Below are 21,744 nucleotides of genomic sequence, written 5' to 3'. Positions count from 1 at the left end.
GGAGATGGCACTGCCTCTCTTAATAGGCTAATTGCAAAAACATTGTGGCCCAATATTACTTTTTGCATGAAATAATCTCTATGATAACGATGATATCCTACAGTGCTGTAATAAATTTCAATATGTGATGAATTAGTTTTAACATATCTACACACAATCTTTATTTGGATAAAGTACGTGCTAAACTAGACTACAGCAGGGACTTTTACATTTGTTTTGGCCAATCTACATGGATATATTCTTACAGACTATTTATTTTGTTAGAATGTTCAAATTATAAATATTTTACGTTCTTTATTTCAGTACTGCCAGAAATAAATACAAAACAGTTAAATAATAATAATTAAATAAAATAACAATAGAGACTTTACTTTTGTCGGGTGTTTCCGCCAACACACGCTCATTTGCGTCATCACGCAATGTGCTGACGCAGTTCCGTTACGCGCGAAATTTTGATAGTTGCGTTCGGAACAAAACAATCGTGTCAGAACAGAAGAGCTGCCGTAGTTCCCGCTTTATACAACAATACTCGACCGGAACGATCACGATGGCGGAGTTGGGCTGCTACTCTCCCAGCTTTAAAAAACCGTGTGATGTTCTTCGGATGAGACGGAACCGGGCGCGGAGCGAAGGGCCCGACATGAGGACCTCGAGTCCGGTCGTGTCGGTGCCCGGAGTCCGCCCGTTCTCACCGGGGCCGCTGTTAACGTTACACGCTCCGGGCCGGTCGCGAGGCGCCGTGAAGCGCAGGAATCCGTTCGCGAACATTGAGAACACGTACAACAGTCCTAAGAAACGGGCTTTATCGCACACCGACGGTGAAAAGGCGGCAGTTGCTCCGGTTCTGGACGGGAAACTCAAAGAGCGTCCAAATGCGGGAGCTTCACTGAGAGAAGAACTGCTCAATACAGACCGACGGAAACAACACGAGATAACGGTACAGTACGGCACACTTCTGTGCTTGTTTTATGTAACGTTACCATTTTATATATATGAAGACTTCAGATGCAAAAGCCAGTCTGAAGTTTTTGTTTAATATTAACATTTTTATCAGGCTTCTATGCAACGTTATAGGTTTCGACCCTAGTAACGTTACCGGCATTTTGAACGGACTGAGGCTGGGATTTAACTTTAGTGTGTTTGAAGTGAAAGTATTTGATGCACGTATACTATAAGCATTCACTCAATATTATTATCTAATTTTTGACAGAGGTGGCTTTTCGGAGGTCTTCTTATATAAACTGTTTATTATCACGAGACTGACATTCTTTTACCATGATATTTACATGACGCTTCAATGTACATGTATAAGTTACCATGGTACAAAATGTTCACCATATATATTGCCATGATTCATAACCATTAATAATAGTAGTTATATTTTTACTCCGCTATTCATAATTTCTTCCATACATTTAAAATGTTTAGCCTAATATTTTATAATGTTAGTTTTTTTGATAATATTAAATTATATTTATAATGCAAATTTATATTTATTAAAGTGCTTTTTTTATATTGAAATATTTTGTAAACCATTTTCATGTGATTTTTTTTGTATTTATAGATTTTTTTTAATGTATAACGTTAGTTTTAGTATTTGTTTATTTATAGTTAAAAAAATATTGGGCTGGGGTTGTGACATGGTTAATAATTATTATTAATAATAAAATTTATCCATTTCGTCTCCGTTTTAATTTATGATCATGTAAGCATGCACATTTTTAAATAAAACAGGCCGAACAGTAGATAATGTATAATAAGATTATTAGAGCATGATTCTGAATAGACGACTAAACAAATGAACATGTCAATTACTAGAAGTTTTGACAAAATGTTAAATGCTGCAGTCTATTTAAAACATTTAAATATTTGACTTATTAAAAAAAATCTGAGAGAATGATTCAATGACTCCCTCATAAATACTTGCTTCATTACTGGATGAATCTGCGTTTTTGAACGAATCTCATGAATTAATGATTCAATTGACCCTTCGCAGGGAGCTTGATTGACAGGTGATCTGACCAATCATACTTCGCCATCCGCCATTTTGTCCGACAAAGCAGTCAGGAGAGTTAGTTAACATGGGAGGATTTGAACTTGAAAAACTGAATATACTGACGCCTTTCCGCGGTTAAAACAACATTCCTTCTAATGTTCATTCATGTTTATTTGATGCTATAAATGAACTAGAAGGAAGAGATGATCGGTTCACGAGCAGCTTTAACTGAGGCTCTACAGCGATCTGTCACGACACATTAAAGAGCCACAAAACGGTATTTATTGTTTAAATTTCTTTTTAAAAATTAGCAAATTTGAAAGTTGAGTCTTTGTTTAATATGTTTAATATCAAAAGTAACCGAAAAGTAACTTGGTCTGCCCTGTCTGTCAGCGTATTGTCAGTCTCCTCTCTGATCCGCGATGTATTTTTCACTGCGTGAGAACATGGTGTGTGCGTGAGAGCGGCGTAGCTTGTTGGACATAGCGACAGTAACTAAGGGGGGCGGGTCTTTGCGAAGGGTCAATTACAATTTTTAACAATAAAAATTACTCTTTCAACAGTCACTTGTCGCCACCTACTGGTGTAACGATTTAATTAATACAATCTTTATTTGAAGCGTCAAGTTACTTTCAAAGGGTGATTTGCTCTATTTTGATCACTACTTTAGACATCCGTGTTTATATACGAACTATACTTTAACATACATGACAATGGCAATACATGACAGATCGCCTCAGTTAAAGCTGAACCAATCATCTCTTCCTTCTAGTTCATTTATAGCATCAAATAAACATGAATGAACATCAGAAGGAATGTTGTTTTAACATTGTCGTCAGTTTTTCAAGTTCAAATCCTGCAACGTTAATCTACTAACTCTCCTCACTGCTTTGTCGGACAAAAACGGCAGATTCGGTGGATTATGATTGGTCAGATCGCCTGTCAATCAATTGTTCTATTTGTTGGCATGTCTGCAGAATAGGGCTGGGTACCGAGTTCGGTACTTTTTAGGTACCGACCGAATTGCCTCGATACTACCGAATATCGAAACATGTCTTGTTTCTCGGCGCTCGCGTTTACTACTGCAGGAATGACGAGTCAGCATCGCAAATTCGCAGTAGGGGTGGGCGATATAGCCTCAAAATTGTATCACGATATTTCAAGAATATTTGCGATAATGATATTTATGACGATATTGACATTTTTGTTGTTGTTGAAAATTTTCTTATGTTTATCTCGCCTAAATGTTTGCTCACTCATTGCGTTTTTACAATGTGGTAATTTTGTTGTTAAGAGTTTACACAACACAAGGAAGCTTGATTTCAATCTTTGAATTAAATGTTAAATGTGTGTAGGTCTAACACCAGTATTCAGAAATACTACAGAAACATAATAAAGTAATCAAATGTAAAATAACACATAGTCTTTTAGTTCTGTTTCCTGATTAAATTAAATACATAGGCTAATCATTCTCATTCATTACAATTAAAGCTATCTTTTGTTGTTTTGACGACAACATTAATGACAGACGCATAGCCTAGTCACTTTTACAGCTAGTGCACGGAGCCATTGCTGTTTTCATTATACTGTCTGTCACACTGTCACATGCGTTTTATAAATAACCGACTGTGTTTATGAGTATACTTACCAAGACCGGAAGTTTTACATAATTTTGCGTTTTTCCCCCCATTAAAGCGATATAATCCGCGAAAAATAACTTTAGAGAGTTGCACGCAGTGCAACTCTCTCAGAGAGTGCGCGAGTAGCTTAAAGGGTTAGTTCACCCAAAAATGAAAATTAAGTCATTAATTACTCACCCCCATGCTGTACCAACCCCGTAAGACCTTCGTTCATCTTCGGAACACAAATGAAGATATTTTTGATTAAATCTGAGAGGTGGATCACTGCTACATAGGCTGCCAGAGGGAATGAAACTTGACGGCCTAGAAAGTCATTAAAGAAAATGTTTAAATATTCCATTTGCCTACAGTGGCTCAACTATAAGTTTATCAAGCGACGAGAATACTTTTTTCCCGAAAAAAAAAAACATAATAACGACTTTATTCGACTATTCCTTTTCTTCCTTGTGGGCCTGAGACGAGAGTTCAAGAGATTTCCACGACGCATGCGCGAGAACTGAGAAGAGGACGTTCTTCTTCTAATACTTCTTGTTCAGTTCTCGCGCATGCGTCGTGGAAATCTCTTGAACTCTCGTCTCAGGCCCACAAGGAAGAAAAGGAATAGTCGAATAAAGTCGTTATTGTTTTGTTTTTTTCGGGAAAAAAGTATTCTATATTATAGCAGCCAACACACTAAGTAAACACTTGTTCATTAATAAACAATTAAAATATCTCCTTGCTATCGCTTCCCGACACATCCATAATCATTAGGCTACTTTTGCCAGTGCTTTGCGACAAGCTTCATGTGTGCTGAGCACGAGGCATATATCCCGACCCCCAGTAGCCTGTATTTAAAGCAACACTATGCCGATTTTGCTCTCGGGGTCCCCCTACAGTTGGGAAACAGTATTGTCTTCTACTACTGTCGTAAAATCTGTCATGGTTACACCAGGCGATACACGTGTGCATTTGTTGACAAGCCGATACTGACTTGAGTTCTCGCGGGCAGACTGCCAGCGTTGCGTGTGAAATGTCTTCATCCCAGGTACATTGGCATATATTTCAGCATGTCATGAATATAATTTCATGGGTTTTATTTTTTTTCAAACGTCAAAAGATCACGTAGCTCACGTTTACAAGCCAGCATCATTATAGTAGCATATTGTCTACTGTTTTACATAACGGATATGCTAATTCAATTCAATGTTTGTGTGGTAGGTAATAGCCATATATCGTCATCAATATTATAATATCGAGCTACCATAGATGAATCTGCAAATTTGAAAATCGATTTGTATTATAGCCTGAGGCAAGACACCTTCACCAGAAAAATAAATACACAAACATATCAGCCTGCACACATTAGGATAGTTATCCTGAAAGATTATTTATTATAACCAACGTAAACTAGCATGTTAGTGTAGCTACCAGATTGATAATTTGCTACTCTACTAGCATTACTTGATTCATGAAGATAAATGGAGGACCAGGCCATGTCATTCAGCCTTTTACATTTCGCGCGATAGTCAGTTCCCTGACTCCCTGATTTATTTATAAATGTATAAACACTTTACAGATGACTGACTGCTGCGCTTGCGACAGCGTGCATGTTACTGAAAGAACGAGCAGAGAGATCCGGTCGCGCACGCACACTCTCACCGTCTTCAAACTGTCTTGCTCTCCCTCCAATAGTGATCCTCGTCCGGCCTTTTAATTTGTCACTCTCCCTTTTTCTTCTTTTAGTCTCCTCTGACAAAACCTTTGCCGCCTTCCTTTTAGTTGTTGCTTCGGTCATGACAACAACATACAGACGGGTATCAAACGCTAGTTGGGCTCTCACGTCAGAATCTGAGGAAGTGGGGGAAGTGACGTATGCCGTAAAGCAGTCGAATTTTGTAGTTTTTTTTGTAAGTTACATAGTGCCCGTAAAAGCGATACAGACACTGTCAGTCTATGGCAGACGTGCCATTCAACCTATTGTAAGTCGATGTACCATCTCAAGGGTCTTGGAAATATATAATGAAGGTTGAAAAACTACATAGTGTTGCTTTAATTCAATTCACATTTATTTGTATAGCATTTTTTCACAATACATATCGTTTCAAAGCAGCTTTACAGAAAATGCATGTGTCTAAATTACAATTTAGAGTGATCTGTTATCAGAGGTGACTGTGTGTAATGCATTTCAATTAATTTTCATTCAGTTTCATTGTTAAACAATGCATTAAGTTAAGGCAGAAACAATGAGCTCATTGAAGTAAAGAATACATGTTTTTAAAGGATTAGGAAACAGAAAACCTTATTTTTTACAGACTCAAAATATGAGTGTGAAAAAGTCAACAAACTGAAAAAATAAAAATTAGGTAATGTTATATTGATAAAATTGGTATCGAAAAAAAGTATCGTTCAGGAACCGGTATCGAAGTCAAGGTATCGGTATCGAAAATTTAGTTGCGATACCCAGCCCTACAGAAAGTGGGCCCGCATGCTGATTATCCTCTGATGTTTCTGCAGATCGTTCCCGTCTCCGAAGAGGACTGTCTGTTCGAGGAGGAGAGATCCACTCCAGTGTTGAAGGTTTCTGACTGATGACAGCTGACGCTTGCTCATGATTGCTCAGTCATGGTGTGTGTTCATGTTCATGACGTGTGTGTGTGTGTGTGTGTCTCTAGAGTCCAGAAGCGGTCTGCCCCGCGGCTCCAGCTGAAGTGTGTGTGGAGTTCCCGGCCGACTGGTCCCTGAAGACCCGCGTGTTGTTCACGTCTCCTCAGTCGTTCTCCTGGGCTGAGCATCTGAAGGCGCAGGAGGAGGCGCAGGGCTTGAGCTCCCACTGCAGAGCCCAGTTCACCAGCGCGCCTGCTAACATACCAGTACGCACACAACCACTGAAATACTACTGAACATCAGCCTCCCAGTGCAGCATTCATAGCTATTTTTTTAGTGCTGGGCACACATGCATGCATATTTTTAAGAAAAATGTGTTATTTATATATAATATAAATTAGTGTTATTTATGTATAAATATATATACAGGCAAATATTTCTTAAATGTATACATGCACATGTGTATATTTATATATATATCCAAAATAATTATACACAGTACACACACATATATTATGTAAACACAAACTTTTATTTCGGATGCGATTAATCGTTGCCCAGCACTATTTTTTTATATTAAAGAAAGAATATTTAATTGCTATATATTATTTTATTATATTATAATGTTCTTTTATAATTTCTATATAAAAAAAACATGGCTTTATATATATAAGTTTAAGTTTATATATATATAATTTATAAGTTTTATATATAATATTATATTTAATGTGTGATTTCATATACTTTTAGTATATAGTAGTTGTAGTTTTCGATTTTTAAATATTTTACTTTTTTATCTTAAATAGTAATTAATTTAAAAAAAAATTTATTATTATTTTTATATTTAAAATGTTTTTATACTTTTAATGTGTGCTAATTTTTTTTATCTTTATATTAAAGAATGAAATTAAGTAAATGTAGTTTTTATATTATTAATGTTCATGTTATAAGATAAACATTTTTTATTGACTTTAGTTTTAATGTATGATGTTATTTAATAAATATTAATTTAAGCAGTTATTATATATATATTTTATTAATTTGATATAATTCTATATTTAAAATATTTTGTGTTTTATATTTTGTATGTATATTTTTTATACTTTTAATGTGTGATTTCATTTAGCTTTAATATTTAGTTTTATTTTAAAAATGAAAATATAAATTATCTTTTTATATAAAATATATATATATATATATATATACAAGATTTTTAACTTGTTACATTTTTAATGTGATTTTTATATAGTTTTAATATATTTATCTATTAAGTAGTTATAGTTTTTATTTAGGTTTTCAAGAGTGCACCTTTAATACAGTCCAGTAAAAATAAATAGTGTGTGTGTTTTGCAGGATCCCCGGGGCTGTGTGGAGCTGCGTTGTGGTTTTCAGCAGTGTCTTCAGTTCTGGCAGCACCCATCGATGCCCTGGCTCTCTCTCTTCCCACGGATTGGTGCAGAACGCAAGTTCTCTGGCAAGTGTGTGCCGTGGGCGCAGGACACAACGCTGCAGCAGAGCCTGATGAGTGACTGGTAAGTGTGTGAGCGAGTGTGTGTGTGTGTGTCTACAATCGCAGACAGTGACTAAGGCAGCTCTGGCATAATGTCAATAAGACTTCTACAAATGACTTAGTTTCTTTACAGTTATTGAGATAAACATGCCTAAATTACAGAAAAAAGGTACTGTTGGGGTATCGGTTAAAACGGTACACAACCTTTGTTTGAATTTAAAAGGCGTGCGCCACATGCTAGCGCTGGACGATATGGCCACAATTTATATCACGATATATTTCTTAATTTCGGTTGATGCGATATAATTACGATATGAACAATATAAAAGCCTCAGAAAAACTTGCCTGGAACACCCACAACAGATGTCTATACCTACAAACCTCTGAGTAAAAAAATAAATTTGCTTAAAACTTTATAATATTTTAGAAATGAAAATGGTACAAATGAATTAATGTTCACCTTTTATTCGTATTTAGCCTTCATACAAACAAGAAATGTGAAATCACCATCAAATAAACATAAGATTCTCAATTTATTAATATATGTGTGTGTGTGTCAATTAAAGATTTGCGCAAAACGTTTGCGAATTTTCTAAACGTCGATAAAAAAACGATTGCGAATATACAGCGTTTCCATTAACAGATGTTATGCGACTAAAACGTCATTATTTCCTCTCGCGATAAATCATCCCAAAACTCATGGCAACGGATGTTAGTAGGTTTACATACATCTCAGCCGCCGCACTAGCCGTTATTATTAATGCGAGGAGACGCAGGCGTGTTTTCCCAGCATTAATGGCGCTTACACTGTGAGCGGCACATGTGAGGTGTTTCTGGGTGTTTCTCACTCATTTCTGCTTCAAGCTCTTGATTGTGGCATTTCTTTGTTGTTTAGAATCCAGTATTCCCGTAATTCTTTTCTTTTATGGGTTTAAAGAAGAACTGTCTCGTATTCTGTCCCAAAAATACCGCGTCATCTTTAAAGAATGATCGACTTATACGTACGTCGGGTGACCTGTAAATGCGCAAAAACTGTTTCCATTGCAGTTTTGCAAAATATTCCTTTTTCGATTTGCCTGAACAAACACCTCATGTGAGCGTAAAAACGTCTGTGCGATATATGGGCGTTTTTGCGAAATTTACGTTTTTCCATTGGGCGTATTTTCAATTCGCAATTTCAATGTCCCAATTTGAAGGGTAATGGAAACGTAGCTTGTGTGTGAAGTTGGAGAGCGTCTGCCACATGCATGAATATTAACAGCGACCCTCTAGATTCTGGCGTCTGTGATGTGACTGAATATGTTATGTTGACTGGTGTTGTGTGTGTGTGTGTTGTAGGTCTGTGAGTCTGACGTCTCTCTACAGTCTCCTGAAGGCCCGACTGTGTCCGTATTTCTACCTGTGCTCGTATCAGTTCACTGTGTTGTTCAGAGCTGCTGGTATGAGCGGGTCTAAAGGCATCACTGCACTACTGTCCCCCACCACTAGAGGCCTGAGAGAGGCCATGAAGGCCGAGGGTGAGGCACTGACCATTAAAACAAGCGTTCATGTTTTGATATTGGGTAACGCTTTATTGGAAGGGGTGTGCATAAGACTGACATGACACTGTCATAAACATGGAGTCTTTATGAATGTTTATGACTGTTGTCATTAAGTGTCATTCGGTAAATTATGACACTTTTAATGCAAAGTTGACATTGTTTAAAATGTCTTTATGATCAAATCATAACTAGTCCAACGTGTTCCACTTTACTTGAGGTAAGGGGAAATATTAATGACACTTTTGTTAAAGCATTTGACAGTGTAATAACCCTTAATGACATCTTTATAACTAGTACAATGTGTTCCACTTTACTTGAGGACAAGTAAAATATTCATGTCACAGTTATAATGGTGTCATGACAACCAAAGTTAAAACCAACCATAACATATGACAGGGTAATGTAATGTTAACGCAAAGCTAAATAATAAGTTTGATAATTACACCTGTTATGACATATTTGTGACAGGTTATTATTTCTTGGTTAAATGAGAACTCCGGGCTATTTTTAAGTTAATCTTGATCGTTAGACCTTTGTGAGTACTGACTATAGAAAAAAAAACGAACCGGATTGGTGCTTGCTACGCGGAGCTGCGACCGCGAATGCCCAGAGCTCCCACCCAGCTAAAACGGCAGCTATGGGGGCATGGACATAAAGAGTGTTTTTGAGCCTCTTAACAGACACAAAATGCAATTAAAATGTCTGTGCAACATGAACAGGGACCCTACATGTGAACAAGATGCGTTTAGCAACTTAGCCATTGTTTCAACTCACCTAAATAGTCTTTTAGACGGCAAGCTGTAGTCTCGCGCTGCAGTCCCGTGCTGTAGCCGGAAAAGGTCAACAATGTCCAGGTGGGAGGAGCGTTGATCATGTGCGACGAGTTAAGATCAGAGTTGCTTACAAGTGAAGAAGAAATGGTTCGTGTTTGTGCCTTTACGAATTGTGGCAACAGAATGCAAAAATATAAGAGCTTAAATTTTCATCGTCTTCCTTTTCATGACCCCGAGATTCTGCACTTGTGGCTATAGTTGTACTTCATTTGATGTGCAAACTCCCGTAGAAGTACTACGCTCTAAAGATTACCGCATTCGCAGCGAATACAATTACAATACAATTACAATTCAAGTCGAAGAAGCTAGTGAAATAATTAAAGCTTTGTAAATAAGACTACAAAAACATTCATGCACATCTCTCCTCAAGCCGTGTGTGGCCAAATGCAAGGATAAATAAATGTTACATAACCTCCACCGTGGTTGCACCCGTCTTCGTACATGGAATGGCATTTTTCTTCAAACGGCCCCGCTGTGTTGAGTGTGTGTAGTCATCCTTGTCCAAGTGTTCGCTGCAAATGCGGTAATCTTTAGCGCGTAGTACTTCTACGGGAGTTTGCACATCAAGTTGAAGTACAACTAGCCACAACTGCAGAATCTCGAGGTCATGGAAAGGAAGACGATGAAAATTTAAGCTCTTATATTTTCGCATTCGGTTGCCACAATTCGTAAAGGCACAAACACGAACCATTTCTTCTTCACTTGTAAGCAACTCTGATCTTAACTCGTCGCACATGATCAACGCTCCTCCCACCTGGACATTGTTTACCTTTTCCGGCTACAGCACGGGACTGCAGCGCGAGACTACAGCTTGCCGTCTAAAAGACTATTTAGGTGAGTTGAAACAATGGCTAAGTTGCTAAACGCATCTTGTTCACATGTAGGGTCCCTGTTCATGTTGGACAGACATTTTAATTGCATTTTGTGTCTGTTAAGAGGCTCAAAAACGCTCTTTATGTCCATGCCCCCATAGCTGCCGTTTTAGCTGAGTGGGAGCTCTGGGCATTCGCGGTCGCAGCTCCGCGTAGCAAGCACCAATCCGGTTCGTTTTTTTTTCTATAGTCAGTACTCACAAAGGTCTAACGATCAAGATTAACTTAAAATTGCCCGGAGTTCTCCTTTAATGTCAAGTTGTCATAATCAAGACATTTTTGTCTTTGTTAATGTCAAGTTGTCATAACAAAGACATTTTAAACAATGTCAACTTTGCAATTAAAAGTGTCATAATTTACCGAATGACACTTAATGACAACAGTCATAAATATTCATAAAGACTCCTTCATGTTTATGACAGTGTCATGTCAGTCTTATGCACACCCCTTCAAATAAAGTGTTACCAGATATTGTATACCCAATGCCATATTCTGTAAATTAGAAGGCTTCGATTTTCTTTTAAACAAAGTGCCTTTTTCATGGACGAGCGGTTTGATAGAGCCATTGCTTTTGTTTTGGATTTATTAAAAAAGGTTATAGCAGTTTATTCGAATATGAAGTATTTATGATTTTTGTGTAATGTTCCTCCTCCATCATCAATGCGCTTGTCACCAAGTTATGTACTCTTACTTTAAGCACAATTAAGTGAAAAAAAAATTTTTTATTGGAGTTTGCTTTCTTTATAAATAAAAGTTAATAATAAAAATGTAAAGCAGTTACTACATGCGATATAGTCTACACGTCTCCTAGATTACATTTTTACTGGATTTTTACATTTTTTTTACAGTATTCACTGAAAATTAGTTTTTTTACTGCATTTCAAACTAAATAGGATAAGTACATAATATGCTGATTTTTTTATTAATTAGTGTTCTGAACGTCTGAGGAAGAATCTTTGCTTTGTTGTGAAACTTTTGCATTTATTTTATCAATGCGATCAAATACTTTTGGCAGAATTTGTCTTCTTTTATTATATGTGACCATGATGTTGATCTTATTGTTAATTCCTTTGTTTTGCATTGCAAATGTTTTTGCTTAGAAGAACTAATTGCCTAGATTTTATTTTATGTGTGTGAAAATTCCCACCATGTAAAACTCAAACTTAATAAGTTAATAAAACGAATAACACATTTGATCTTCGATTAACACTATGATCTTAAGATTGAGGTTTTCTTTGTACTTTTTCTCTACCCTTTTCCTTTTTTGTTTTTCAGATGTTTGTAATAGTAAAGAAAACATGTTAATAAGGCAAGATCCATTCAGAGAAGATGGAAAATACATTCGCATTACAGTGATTTTATCACAATTAATGGTGTCTGCTTACTAGTGTCTGCATTTAGGCTAGGCAAGATTATTTATGTGTGCTTTACACGGAAAGGAATGAAAATAATCACAAAATAAAAGCAAGAAATTAAAACAGTTATAAAAGGAATTAAGAGATGTATGATACAGTCATAAAATGAATTAAAAGAGTAGAAAGATGACACATAGATAAACTTTTCATCTGGCTAAAGGTACCCTGACGCTAATCCTATTTAGTTTGAAATGCAGTAAAAATGCAATTTTTCAGTGAATACTTAAAAAAAAAAAAAAAATCCAGTATAATATTTTTCAACCCAGTTTTACTGTGAGATTTTCACACTGTCTTTGGTGAAATCCATTGCACGTCTCCGATGGACCCGATTTTTTTTCCCTTTCTTTACCTGTGCTGAAACCACTGTAAAGTGACGTATTGTTTTATGAAGTATATCAGTGTATGCACCGACAGCTGTGTATTGAAGCGTATGTTTGTTCTGCTTGTGTTCAGGGATAGAGTTCTCACTCCCTCTGCTGGAGGAGCGCAGGAAAAGCAAAGATCTCGGGGAGAGCGTTCATCAGACAGAGAGCGCTGTGTGAGTACACGACCGCTGACTACTGATTCAATTCATGTTTATTTGTATAGCGCTTTTCACAATACACATCTTTTCAAAAATGCATGAGCCCACATTACAATTTACAGTGATCTGTTATCAGGGGAAACTGTCTAAGTTATGTATTTCAGAAACGCACATATACAAAATCACAGTTAGCTAAATTAAACCATGTAATACTTTTTAAGGCAGAAACGATGAGCTCATTGAAGTAATGAATAATGTTTAACAAATGATTGAGATTTAGAAAAATGTAGCATTGGTGTGTGTTGATTCAGAGTGTGCTTCATCTGAAGTCTTGCTTTGATCAGATGTGCTTTGAATATTGATCGATGCATTTGTCATCTCTCCTTTTTCCAGATTAAGTGAGCACAGTGAAAACGAGGAGGATGATGATGATGAAGATGATGATGGTGGCTTTTCTTGGCTGAAGGAGATGGGCGTCCAAGACAAGATCAAGAAACCAGATGCCATTTCTATCAAACTGTATCCTTACAGCTCTTTATATAAACTTGTATGTGCATCTTTAACTGCCATACAGGATATTTACACATGTAAAGCGATATACAGTGGTCAACATTTGAAGTGGATCAAAAAAGTTCATCAAAATTATCCTTAGACTAGAACGGGTATTGTTCAAAATTCATGTTTAACTTTAATGAAAGGTTTTGATCCACTTCAAATGTTGACTAATGTATACTATATAGGAAATCTTATAATGATTCAATGAGAATGATCCTCATTGGTTCTTGTGGAGCTCAAACGTGTTGCGTAACACAAGAATGAACCTCATTGGTTCTCGCACGTCAAGAGAACATGCGTGAACTTCCATTTTTCACAACTGATGTGTGAGTTGATGAATGTTTATATGTGAATAAAAGCCTAAATTAAATCTGTCTGTACAAGAATTAAAACAATGCACAGTAATGGATGGTGTGAAAATGTCAAAACTCGGCTAAACCGTTATTAATTACCAGACCATATTGGAAACATGTTCATATATGAAACACTCTGTAGTTTATGTCGTGATGTACTTCCCTGAACTCGTGCATCAGTCGTAAGGAGCACAGAGAGGTGTGTTTGGACCACAGACCGGAGTCCGTGGTGTTGGTGGAGGGTTCGAACACCTTCACGCTGCTCAACTTCCTCATTAACTGTAAGAGTTTGGTGGCAGGAGCCGGTTCTCAGGCGGGTCTTCCTCCAACACTCCTGGCCCCGACAGCCTTCAGAGGGGCCACACTGCACACACTCAAGGTACAAGCAAGTGTGTGTTACTGATTGTTGGCGTCTCTGATTCATATGCACGATTTACACAAAAATACAGCAGACAAGGTTGGTTGTTAGACGCCAGCAACACACACTCAAAACCATATACACAACCCTCTACGCACCTTGGTAATAGAATCGCCATTGACTAGTAAATTCTTTTGGTTACTCGCCAGACTGATATACTATTTTTTCAACATATATATATATTTCACCAAATCAGCTTATCTTTGTAAAATGGCACAGCTTTTTAAATATCTAAATGTACACTCTTAAAATCAGTCAATCAAGCATTATTTAAGTTCATTATTTACTAGAACTTTAGTAATTGAAACTAAAACTTAATCTTCATAATCATATTTGTCATTTTAACTGAACTTAGGGCTGGTGGTGGTACTTTTATTGTTGGTCATTCAGTGTTTCTGACTTTCTGTAAAAAAAATGATAGTAATTATTATTAAAAGATACTAATTCTACTACTAATAATGAAGACAATATACAACAGATGAGCTGCTGGGTTCATGAATTTTAATCACGTTGTCAGCGTTCGTTCACTCTGATTTGCTTAAATTAAAACAGGGACGAGTGTCATCCAATGAGATCGCCGTTTGCGCATTAGTTCCGCCCACTCCCGGAGAAACCATCATATCATATATAATTCCACATGAACTGTTATTTTGACCGGGAAATACAAACAAGAATATCGTTTTTGCGTGGTATTTAAGACTCTCTTGCTCTCTCTCTTTGCGTGTGTGAGAAACGCGACGGCGAGACGTGCGCCTTCCCAAAAGAGTTTACGATACGTCATATACAGGTTTCGCTGAGCTGGATTTGTAATATTAGTACAGATCGCTTGACGGAGAGTGAAACTCAAGCGCTCAGTGTTCAGTGAGTGAAAATATCGCTGTTTTTTTTTTTTTTTTAATGAAATTGTTTACTTAATTATTCAGTGAAACGATATGTTATTGCGAATATATTATTGTTGCTTGTTTATCATCGTGTCAGTGTTTTATTCGCTGACTTAAGCTCGCTTCTTTTGCACGAAGAACAACATAGTGACGTAACGCGTTTGTCCGTTTAGGACCACCGTAGAAACATGTCGGCGTATTTCAATGTGTAGATAGAAATGTTAATAAAAACACAACGGTTCATTATGTAAGGTCTTCATACACCACTGAAAGCATAGTTATGCGTATGATATTGCATCTCTGTCAACAGATCCTCCCAAATATTACTCAATGCACCTTTAAAGGCTATTATAGGACACTGATGACATCATGCATTATATTTTTTTTTCTAATGAACTCTTTGTGCCTGTGACGGGTTTTCAGGCGCGCGCTGTGAATGTGAAGACTCTGGTGAGGACGGGCTATCAGGACGTGTGCAGTCTGGAGGTGACGGGTCCGATCATGCCTCACACACTCCACGCGCTGACGCAGCTCCTGAGACCGGCTCAGAGAGGAGAGTTTTCTGTGGGTCTCTACACACACGAACCCACGGCCGTCCTCAACGTTCCCATCAGCCAGCGCTCTGAGCCAACACCGGTACGTTTAACCGCTCGTCGTGGGTTGTTAGGGTACTGAACTCTTTGGACCCTTTTAATGGCACCAAACGAACTACGTCAGTACTACCGATTCACATTAGATCAATCGGTGGCAAATTTTGAGAGTAAGACTATTTAAAGGTCCCATATTGTACAACTTTCTGAAGTTTTATTTTAGGTTTTGACATGATATATATATTTGCGGTATGAGTACCAAAAACCATCTCAATATATTTTTACAGCTGCTTTCTCAGGAGCTCTGCCAAGAACAGGGCGATTTTGGCCCGTCTACTTAATATTCATGAGCCTCTCCTCTGATTGGCCTGGTGTTTTCTGAGTGACCCCCCATTGGTGACAGTAGTTCTGACATCACAAATACACGGAAGTCACAACAGCTCGTGAAAAGGCACAGCTACTACTATATTACATATATACTGCATTTGTCCGTGGATCAACTGTTTTTTAACTTATATAATAGTTTCATAGTGTCTGACCTCTGTAAATTTCAGTTTTGACAAATGGGACCTTTAAATACGAATCCTGCACGTTCTGCGTGTCTCTGTATAAATGAGTGGCGCAGACACACACACACACATACACACACACAGGTGTTTTTCAGTCTCACTATATGAGAACATGAATGCATTTCCAGAGCCGCTCTGAAGTTCATCAACATTTTACAATATATAATCATTATATTATTAACACTCAAAGGTCATCACCACAACCCGTCAAAATAAAAGTTTGGTTAAACGTGGTAATATATTGCTGTTGTACAGTTAGAATTTAGATATCTCAATGTAGTAATAATAATACTAACAGTAATAATATTAAATTATCAAAACATATTTTTTAAGGAATAATCACACTTTTTCTTCTGTTGAAATTTTAACAGTATACAGCTTAGTTGTGCCGCATGTTGTTTGACAAAGTTTAATTTCATTTAAAAGATGTCTTTAAAAATGTCATTAAAAAGATTGGATTACTAGAAAATTCACAACACAGAATTTCTGTAAAACAAAACATTAGGGCTGGGCGATATGGCCTAAAAAAAAATCCAAGATTTTTTCACAAAAAATCCGATTTACGATTTAAATCGTTTTTTTTCTCTCCCTACTTAAAATCAATCTGCAGATGACAAAGAAATTGTTCAAAACAAGTTTTAACTTTATTTTGTTTTAATATTCCCTTCTTGGATTTGATCTCCATTAAAGTGCAATCAGAAACAACAAGCCAAAAAGACAAGAGGGCAGGCCCTGTCTTTGAAAACAGTGAAAATGTAAAATAAAATGAGTGGATTGGGATTTGGGGGGATGTGTAAAAAAAAAAAAAAAAACTTGCATCACAATAAGTGTATTGTGATTGTCAAATTATTTGGTAACTAAACATACTTTTATTAAGTTTACTGGTATGCTACTGTTTTTATTATTGCTTAACACAAATTTCACAATTTCAATTCAATTCTTGTGATTTGATTCTGATCTTGATTCAATATAAATTCCTTTGGATAAATAGGTACAGTAGATACGTTAATGTGTTAATTGTTCTCCCAAAAAAAAAAAAAAAATTCACCTAATGCTGTAAACATACAGAGAGCCCTGTCAGCTGGTATTATTAAAGGTTAAAACTAACTCAAATTAAATATAATGCGTTTTTTATTTTATAATGCGTTTAACTAACATGCGTGCTATGGGTCATTAAAAGCCATCCTGAGGTAAATGTAACGTTACGTGACATATGTCGTTCTCCAGCTGTTTTATGGACATCTTTCTGCGGTTGAAAAACACCGATCGATCGATTTTATTACATCTCGGTAAGTTTGTAGTAAAGAGTAACAGATGTTCGGTTCACGAGCCGCTTGAACTGAGATCTGCCAGCGTTCTTTCACGTCACATTTACAAGCGCCAAAACGGTGTTTATTGTTTGAATTTTGTAATAAAATTGACAGAATCTGAGAGCTGAGAATCTGTTTCATATCAACAGTAACGTTAACCTGCTCTGTCTTGTCTGTCGGTGTCAGTGTCCTCTTTGCTTCGCGATTTTTTCTCTGCGTGAGAAAATGGATGTGTGGCGTGAGAGCGTGTAAAAAGTGACAGAATTGCGTCTCTCACAGTGAACTCGTGAGAGTTGGCGGCCCTGCAGATTCAGCTTGTAGCCTAAATGTTTTCGGCGGGTGTGCTTCTGCTGTCGCGGTCTTGCTCATTTGCCATGTTGTTTGTGCATCTCTATAATGGCAAGCGCTGAGCCCGGTCGGAACTACGGGAACCCAGATGGGTGCGTAGAGAAAAAAAATCGGCGTAAACTACACATTCGAGTTAATCGATAAAATCGGTTTATCGCCCAGCCCTACTAATAAATAATTATTAGTAAAATTGTTGTTTTTATTAATATTCAAGCATCACAGACAATGGTAGACAGCGACCAAGGCAGATCTGGCATAATGTCAATAACACTTCTACAAATGATTTGTCTAAACATGCCTAAATTACTGAAAAAAGCTACCGTTGGTGTGCCGGCACTGAATTTCAGGTACCCGTCCCGGTTAAAATGTTACCGGTGCCCAACCCTATGTGTTGTAGCTTCATAAGTGTATTTTGTGTTTGTAACATGTACACTGAAAATAAATTGGTGTAGGATTTACTTGAAATTGAACAAAAATATTGGAAATGAGCCATAAAGTGAAGTTAGCACTAGGGGTTAGAGATGCGCGGATGGGCTATTATTTCATCCGCAACCGCATCACAAAACTCGTCATCCAATCCGCACCAACGTTTTTGACCAATTTTCAAAACCGCATCCGCTGATACAATTACAATACTGATGACAGCCGCGAGACTAGAAACCGCCCGCCACCCGCCCGAATTTAATAAAAATATTTTTTTCCGTCGCGTCATCCGCCCGATCCGCCGTTTATCCGCGAAGTCCGCGGCTATAACCGCCAACCGCGCTTCTCTACTAGGTGTGTGCGATATTGACAAAAAAAAATGATCTTGATATTTTCTGGGATTTTATCGATAACGATAATTAGACATTTTTGCAGGTTTAGGACTGCCGTGGACAGCTGACTCCTAACGTTTGTGATATTCTTCATATTCTATATGGTGGTCAGTTCGCTGCAGTGACAGAAATCATCTTATCCAATAAGATTACATTGATTTTTACCTTTTTTTGGGCATTTTTCCTTTTATAAAGCCACTTTTTTAACCTAATTAAATGCATGCATCTTTTTTTGGGTCAAATTCTTACATTAAATCATATTTAATTAGAATAATAATACACAATAGGGCGGTTTCCAATCAGATTAAATCAGCATCAACAAAATCGATCTTTGCAATGCAGAGGAAACACAGAATCTGCATTTATACAGACTGTTTAATGCAGATCAGAGGGACGTTAATGCATTCAACATGCAGTTACAAATGCAGAAATAATGTTTTGGTGTTTTAAACATAAAATGCTGAATATTTATATTAAATGAATTTAAAAAATGAAAAGATACTTTAATTGTTAAATTAAAACTGCCAGCAAGTCACTGTGAATGAGTGAGTCGCTGATTCGACTGATTCACTCAACCGGCTGATTCATTCAAGAACGAATCATGTGACTGTCTTAATGAGTGAGTCATTGAATCATTCACTCAATCGATTCGTTCATTCAGTAACGAAACACTGCATTGTGTTGCTCAGAGACAAAACAGTTCCAAACAAAAACCACAGGACTATTTACGTTGGCGAACATGAGCAAAAACAGGCAATATTGTGCCTAAAATGTAAGTCACTTAATATTAAATTCTTGTTTATTGAACAGTTGTATAAAATCAATATCACATTTGTAATCATGATGATATTTGGAGAAAAAAAAAATCACTTTTCATCTGATATTTATTAACTATATTAGATCGCACATTGTTAAAACAATCACAAAATTTTTAGATACTTATCACAATCCACACATTGTGTTCCCGAATATGTGTATCGAGTTTCCCTCACTTTACATAAACACACCTAGAAAGCGCACACACACACTTCATGATATAGTCTAGTGTGTGTGTGTGTGTGCGCTCCAGAAGGTCTCATGCTCTTGTCTCTTCTTCTGTAGGAGTGTGTTGTACAGGATCTGGGCGTGTGTGTGTGTGTGTGTGTGTGTGTGTGTGTGTGTGTGTGTGTGTGTGTGTGTGTGTGTGTGTGTGTGTGTGTGTGTGTGTGTGTGTGTGTGTAAGGTCTCATGCTCTTGTCTCTTCTCTAGGAGTGTGTTGTACAGGATCTGGGCGTGTGTGTGTGTGTGTGTGTGTGTGTGTGTAAGGTCTCATGCTCTTGTCTCTTCTCTAGGAGTGTGTTGTACAGGATCTGGGTGTGTGTGTGTGTGTAAGGTCTCATGCTCTTGTCTCTTCTCTAGGAGTGTGTTGTACAGGATCTGGGTGTGTGTGTGTGTGTAAGGTCTCATGCTCTTGTCTCTTCTCTAGGAGTGTGTTGTACAGGATCTGGGTGTGTGTGTGTGTGTAAGGTCTCATGCTCTTGTCTCTTCTCTAGGAGTGTGTTGTACAGGATCTGGGTGTGTGTGTGTGTGTAAGGTCTCATGCTCTTGTCTCTTCTCTAGGAGTGTGTTGTACAGGATCTGGGCGTGTGTGTGTGTGTGTGTGTGTGTGTGTGTGTGTGTGTGTGTGTGTGTGTGTGTGTGTGTGTGTGTGTAAGGTCTCATGCTCTTGTCTCTTCTCTAGGAGTGTGTTGTACAGGATCTGGGCAGGTGTGTGTGTGTGTGTAAGGTCTCATGCTCTTGTCTCTTCTCTAGGAGTGTTGTACAGGATCTGGGTGTGTGTGTGTAAGGTCTCATGCTCTTGTCTCTTCTCTAGGAGTGTGTTGTACAGGATCTGGGCAGGTGTGGGCTCCAGCAGAGCTCAGTTCAGCAGCTGGCAGCCCCGAGCATTCTGGGAAAGTGTGCGCTCAGACAGTTGCACATGAGAGACTACTCGTACAGCTGGAAGACCTGAGCGTGAGTCTCCACTAACAGGCCTATTCATAACTCTCGGCATCTCAGGCGTCATGTGACTCCACTCGCGTCAACACAGACATTGTGCTTGTATACAGTGAAGCTTGTAGTGTAACATGCATGTAAACATTAGTTTCAAATTTGTTATTTTAAGTCTCAATTTTAATGGAGTGTTTTAGATGGTGTGATTTTAAAGCTTGAGTTTTAATCATCGTCTCTAGATGAGAAACAACTGATTCCTTAAGAAGTACACGTGTAATTCTGTTGAACACTCTCATGGTAATATTTCTGACTGTTGAATCCAGTGTTTTATTCACACGTGTATGAATGTATAATATTAAATGAGTTGAAATATTTCCCGCTTTATATCTCTCATAATGGTGTCACAGATGAGTGCAAAACAAACGTGTTTAAAGCAAGTATTTCCAATTCTCTGACGGGGAAATGAGTGAGAGGATAATATACCGTCTGATTTAATAATAACTACATTATCCTGCTTAATACATGGATACTTTATAAATAAATGAATGGACATGAAATATTGATTTGAGTGTGAATTATTTTTTATGGAAAAAAAAAAACACAAGTGTGGTACATGCCCCAAAACATGGCACTAATTCTATAAATGTTTTTGGTTGTTTTGTGGAAAATCAAGTTTAAAAAAAGTTTATATATATATATTACACACACACTTGTTCAACATGATGGTTTTGAATTGCTTGAAATATGATTGGAATCACTTTAAAAAAGGAAATTACAGTTCAGTGCAACATGTGCACTGCAAGTCGCTACATAAAATCGGCTACATAAAATTATAATGAGGACTTTTGGGGTTTTGTCTTTATTATCAGGCTCTCAAAAATTATATGAAAATTTGGATTTAGATTTATCGGTCCATATATTGTTATCGGCTTTCAAATATAAAGAATGATCGTAACCGTATTGGCTAAAATTTCGGTGCATCCCTGTGTGTGTATATATATATATGTATGTATGTGTGTGT

General features: G+C 37.3%; 1 protein-coding gene across 1 annotated transcript; it reads left to right on the top strand.

Moving 5' to 3' along the window:
• The first annotated feature begins 401 nt into the window (after positions 1-401).
• On the top strand, positions 402-21,280 carry donson (DNA replication fork stabilization factor DONSON). The gene is made up of 10 exons (XM_077194826.1): positions 402-937; positions 6,130-6,192; positions 6,288-6,485; positions 7,573-7,751; positions 9,068-9,246; positions 12,844-12,928; positions 13,307-13,432; positions 14,002-14,200; positions 15,544-15,756; positions 20,605-21,280. Exons 1-10 carry the CDS (start codon positions 548-550, stop codon positions 20,740-20,742), a joined length of 1,770 nt encoding a protein of 589 aa, XP_077050941.1. The 5' UTR covers positions 402-547; the 3' UTR covers positions 20,743-21,280.
• The last annotated feature ends 464 nt before the right edge of the window (positions 21,281-21,744 follow it).

This window comes from Siphateles boraxobius, unplaced genomic scaffold, assembly GCF_051911475.1.
Source record: "Siphateles boraxobius isolate OS27281-9 unplaced genomic scaffold, OSU_SipBor_1 33, whole genome shotgun sequence".
Classification (NCBI taxonomy): Eukaryota; Metazoa; Chordata; class Actinopteri; order Cypriniformes; family Leuciscidae; genus Siphateles; species Siphateles boraxobius.
This window is presented reverse-complemented; position numbering and strand designations above follow the sequence as displayed.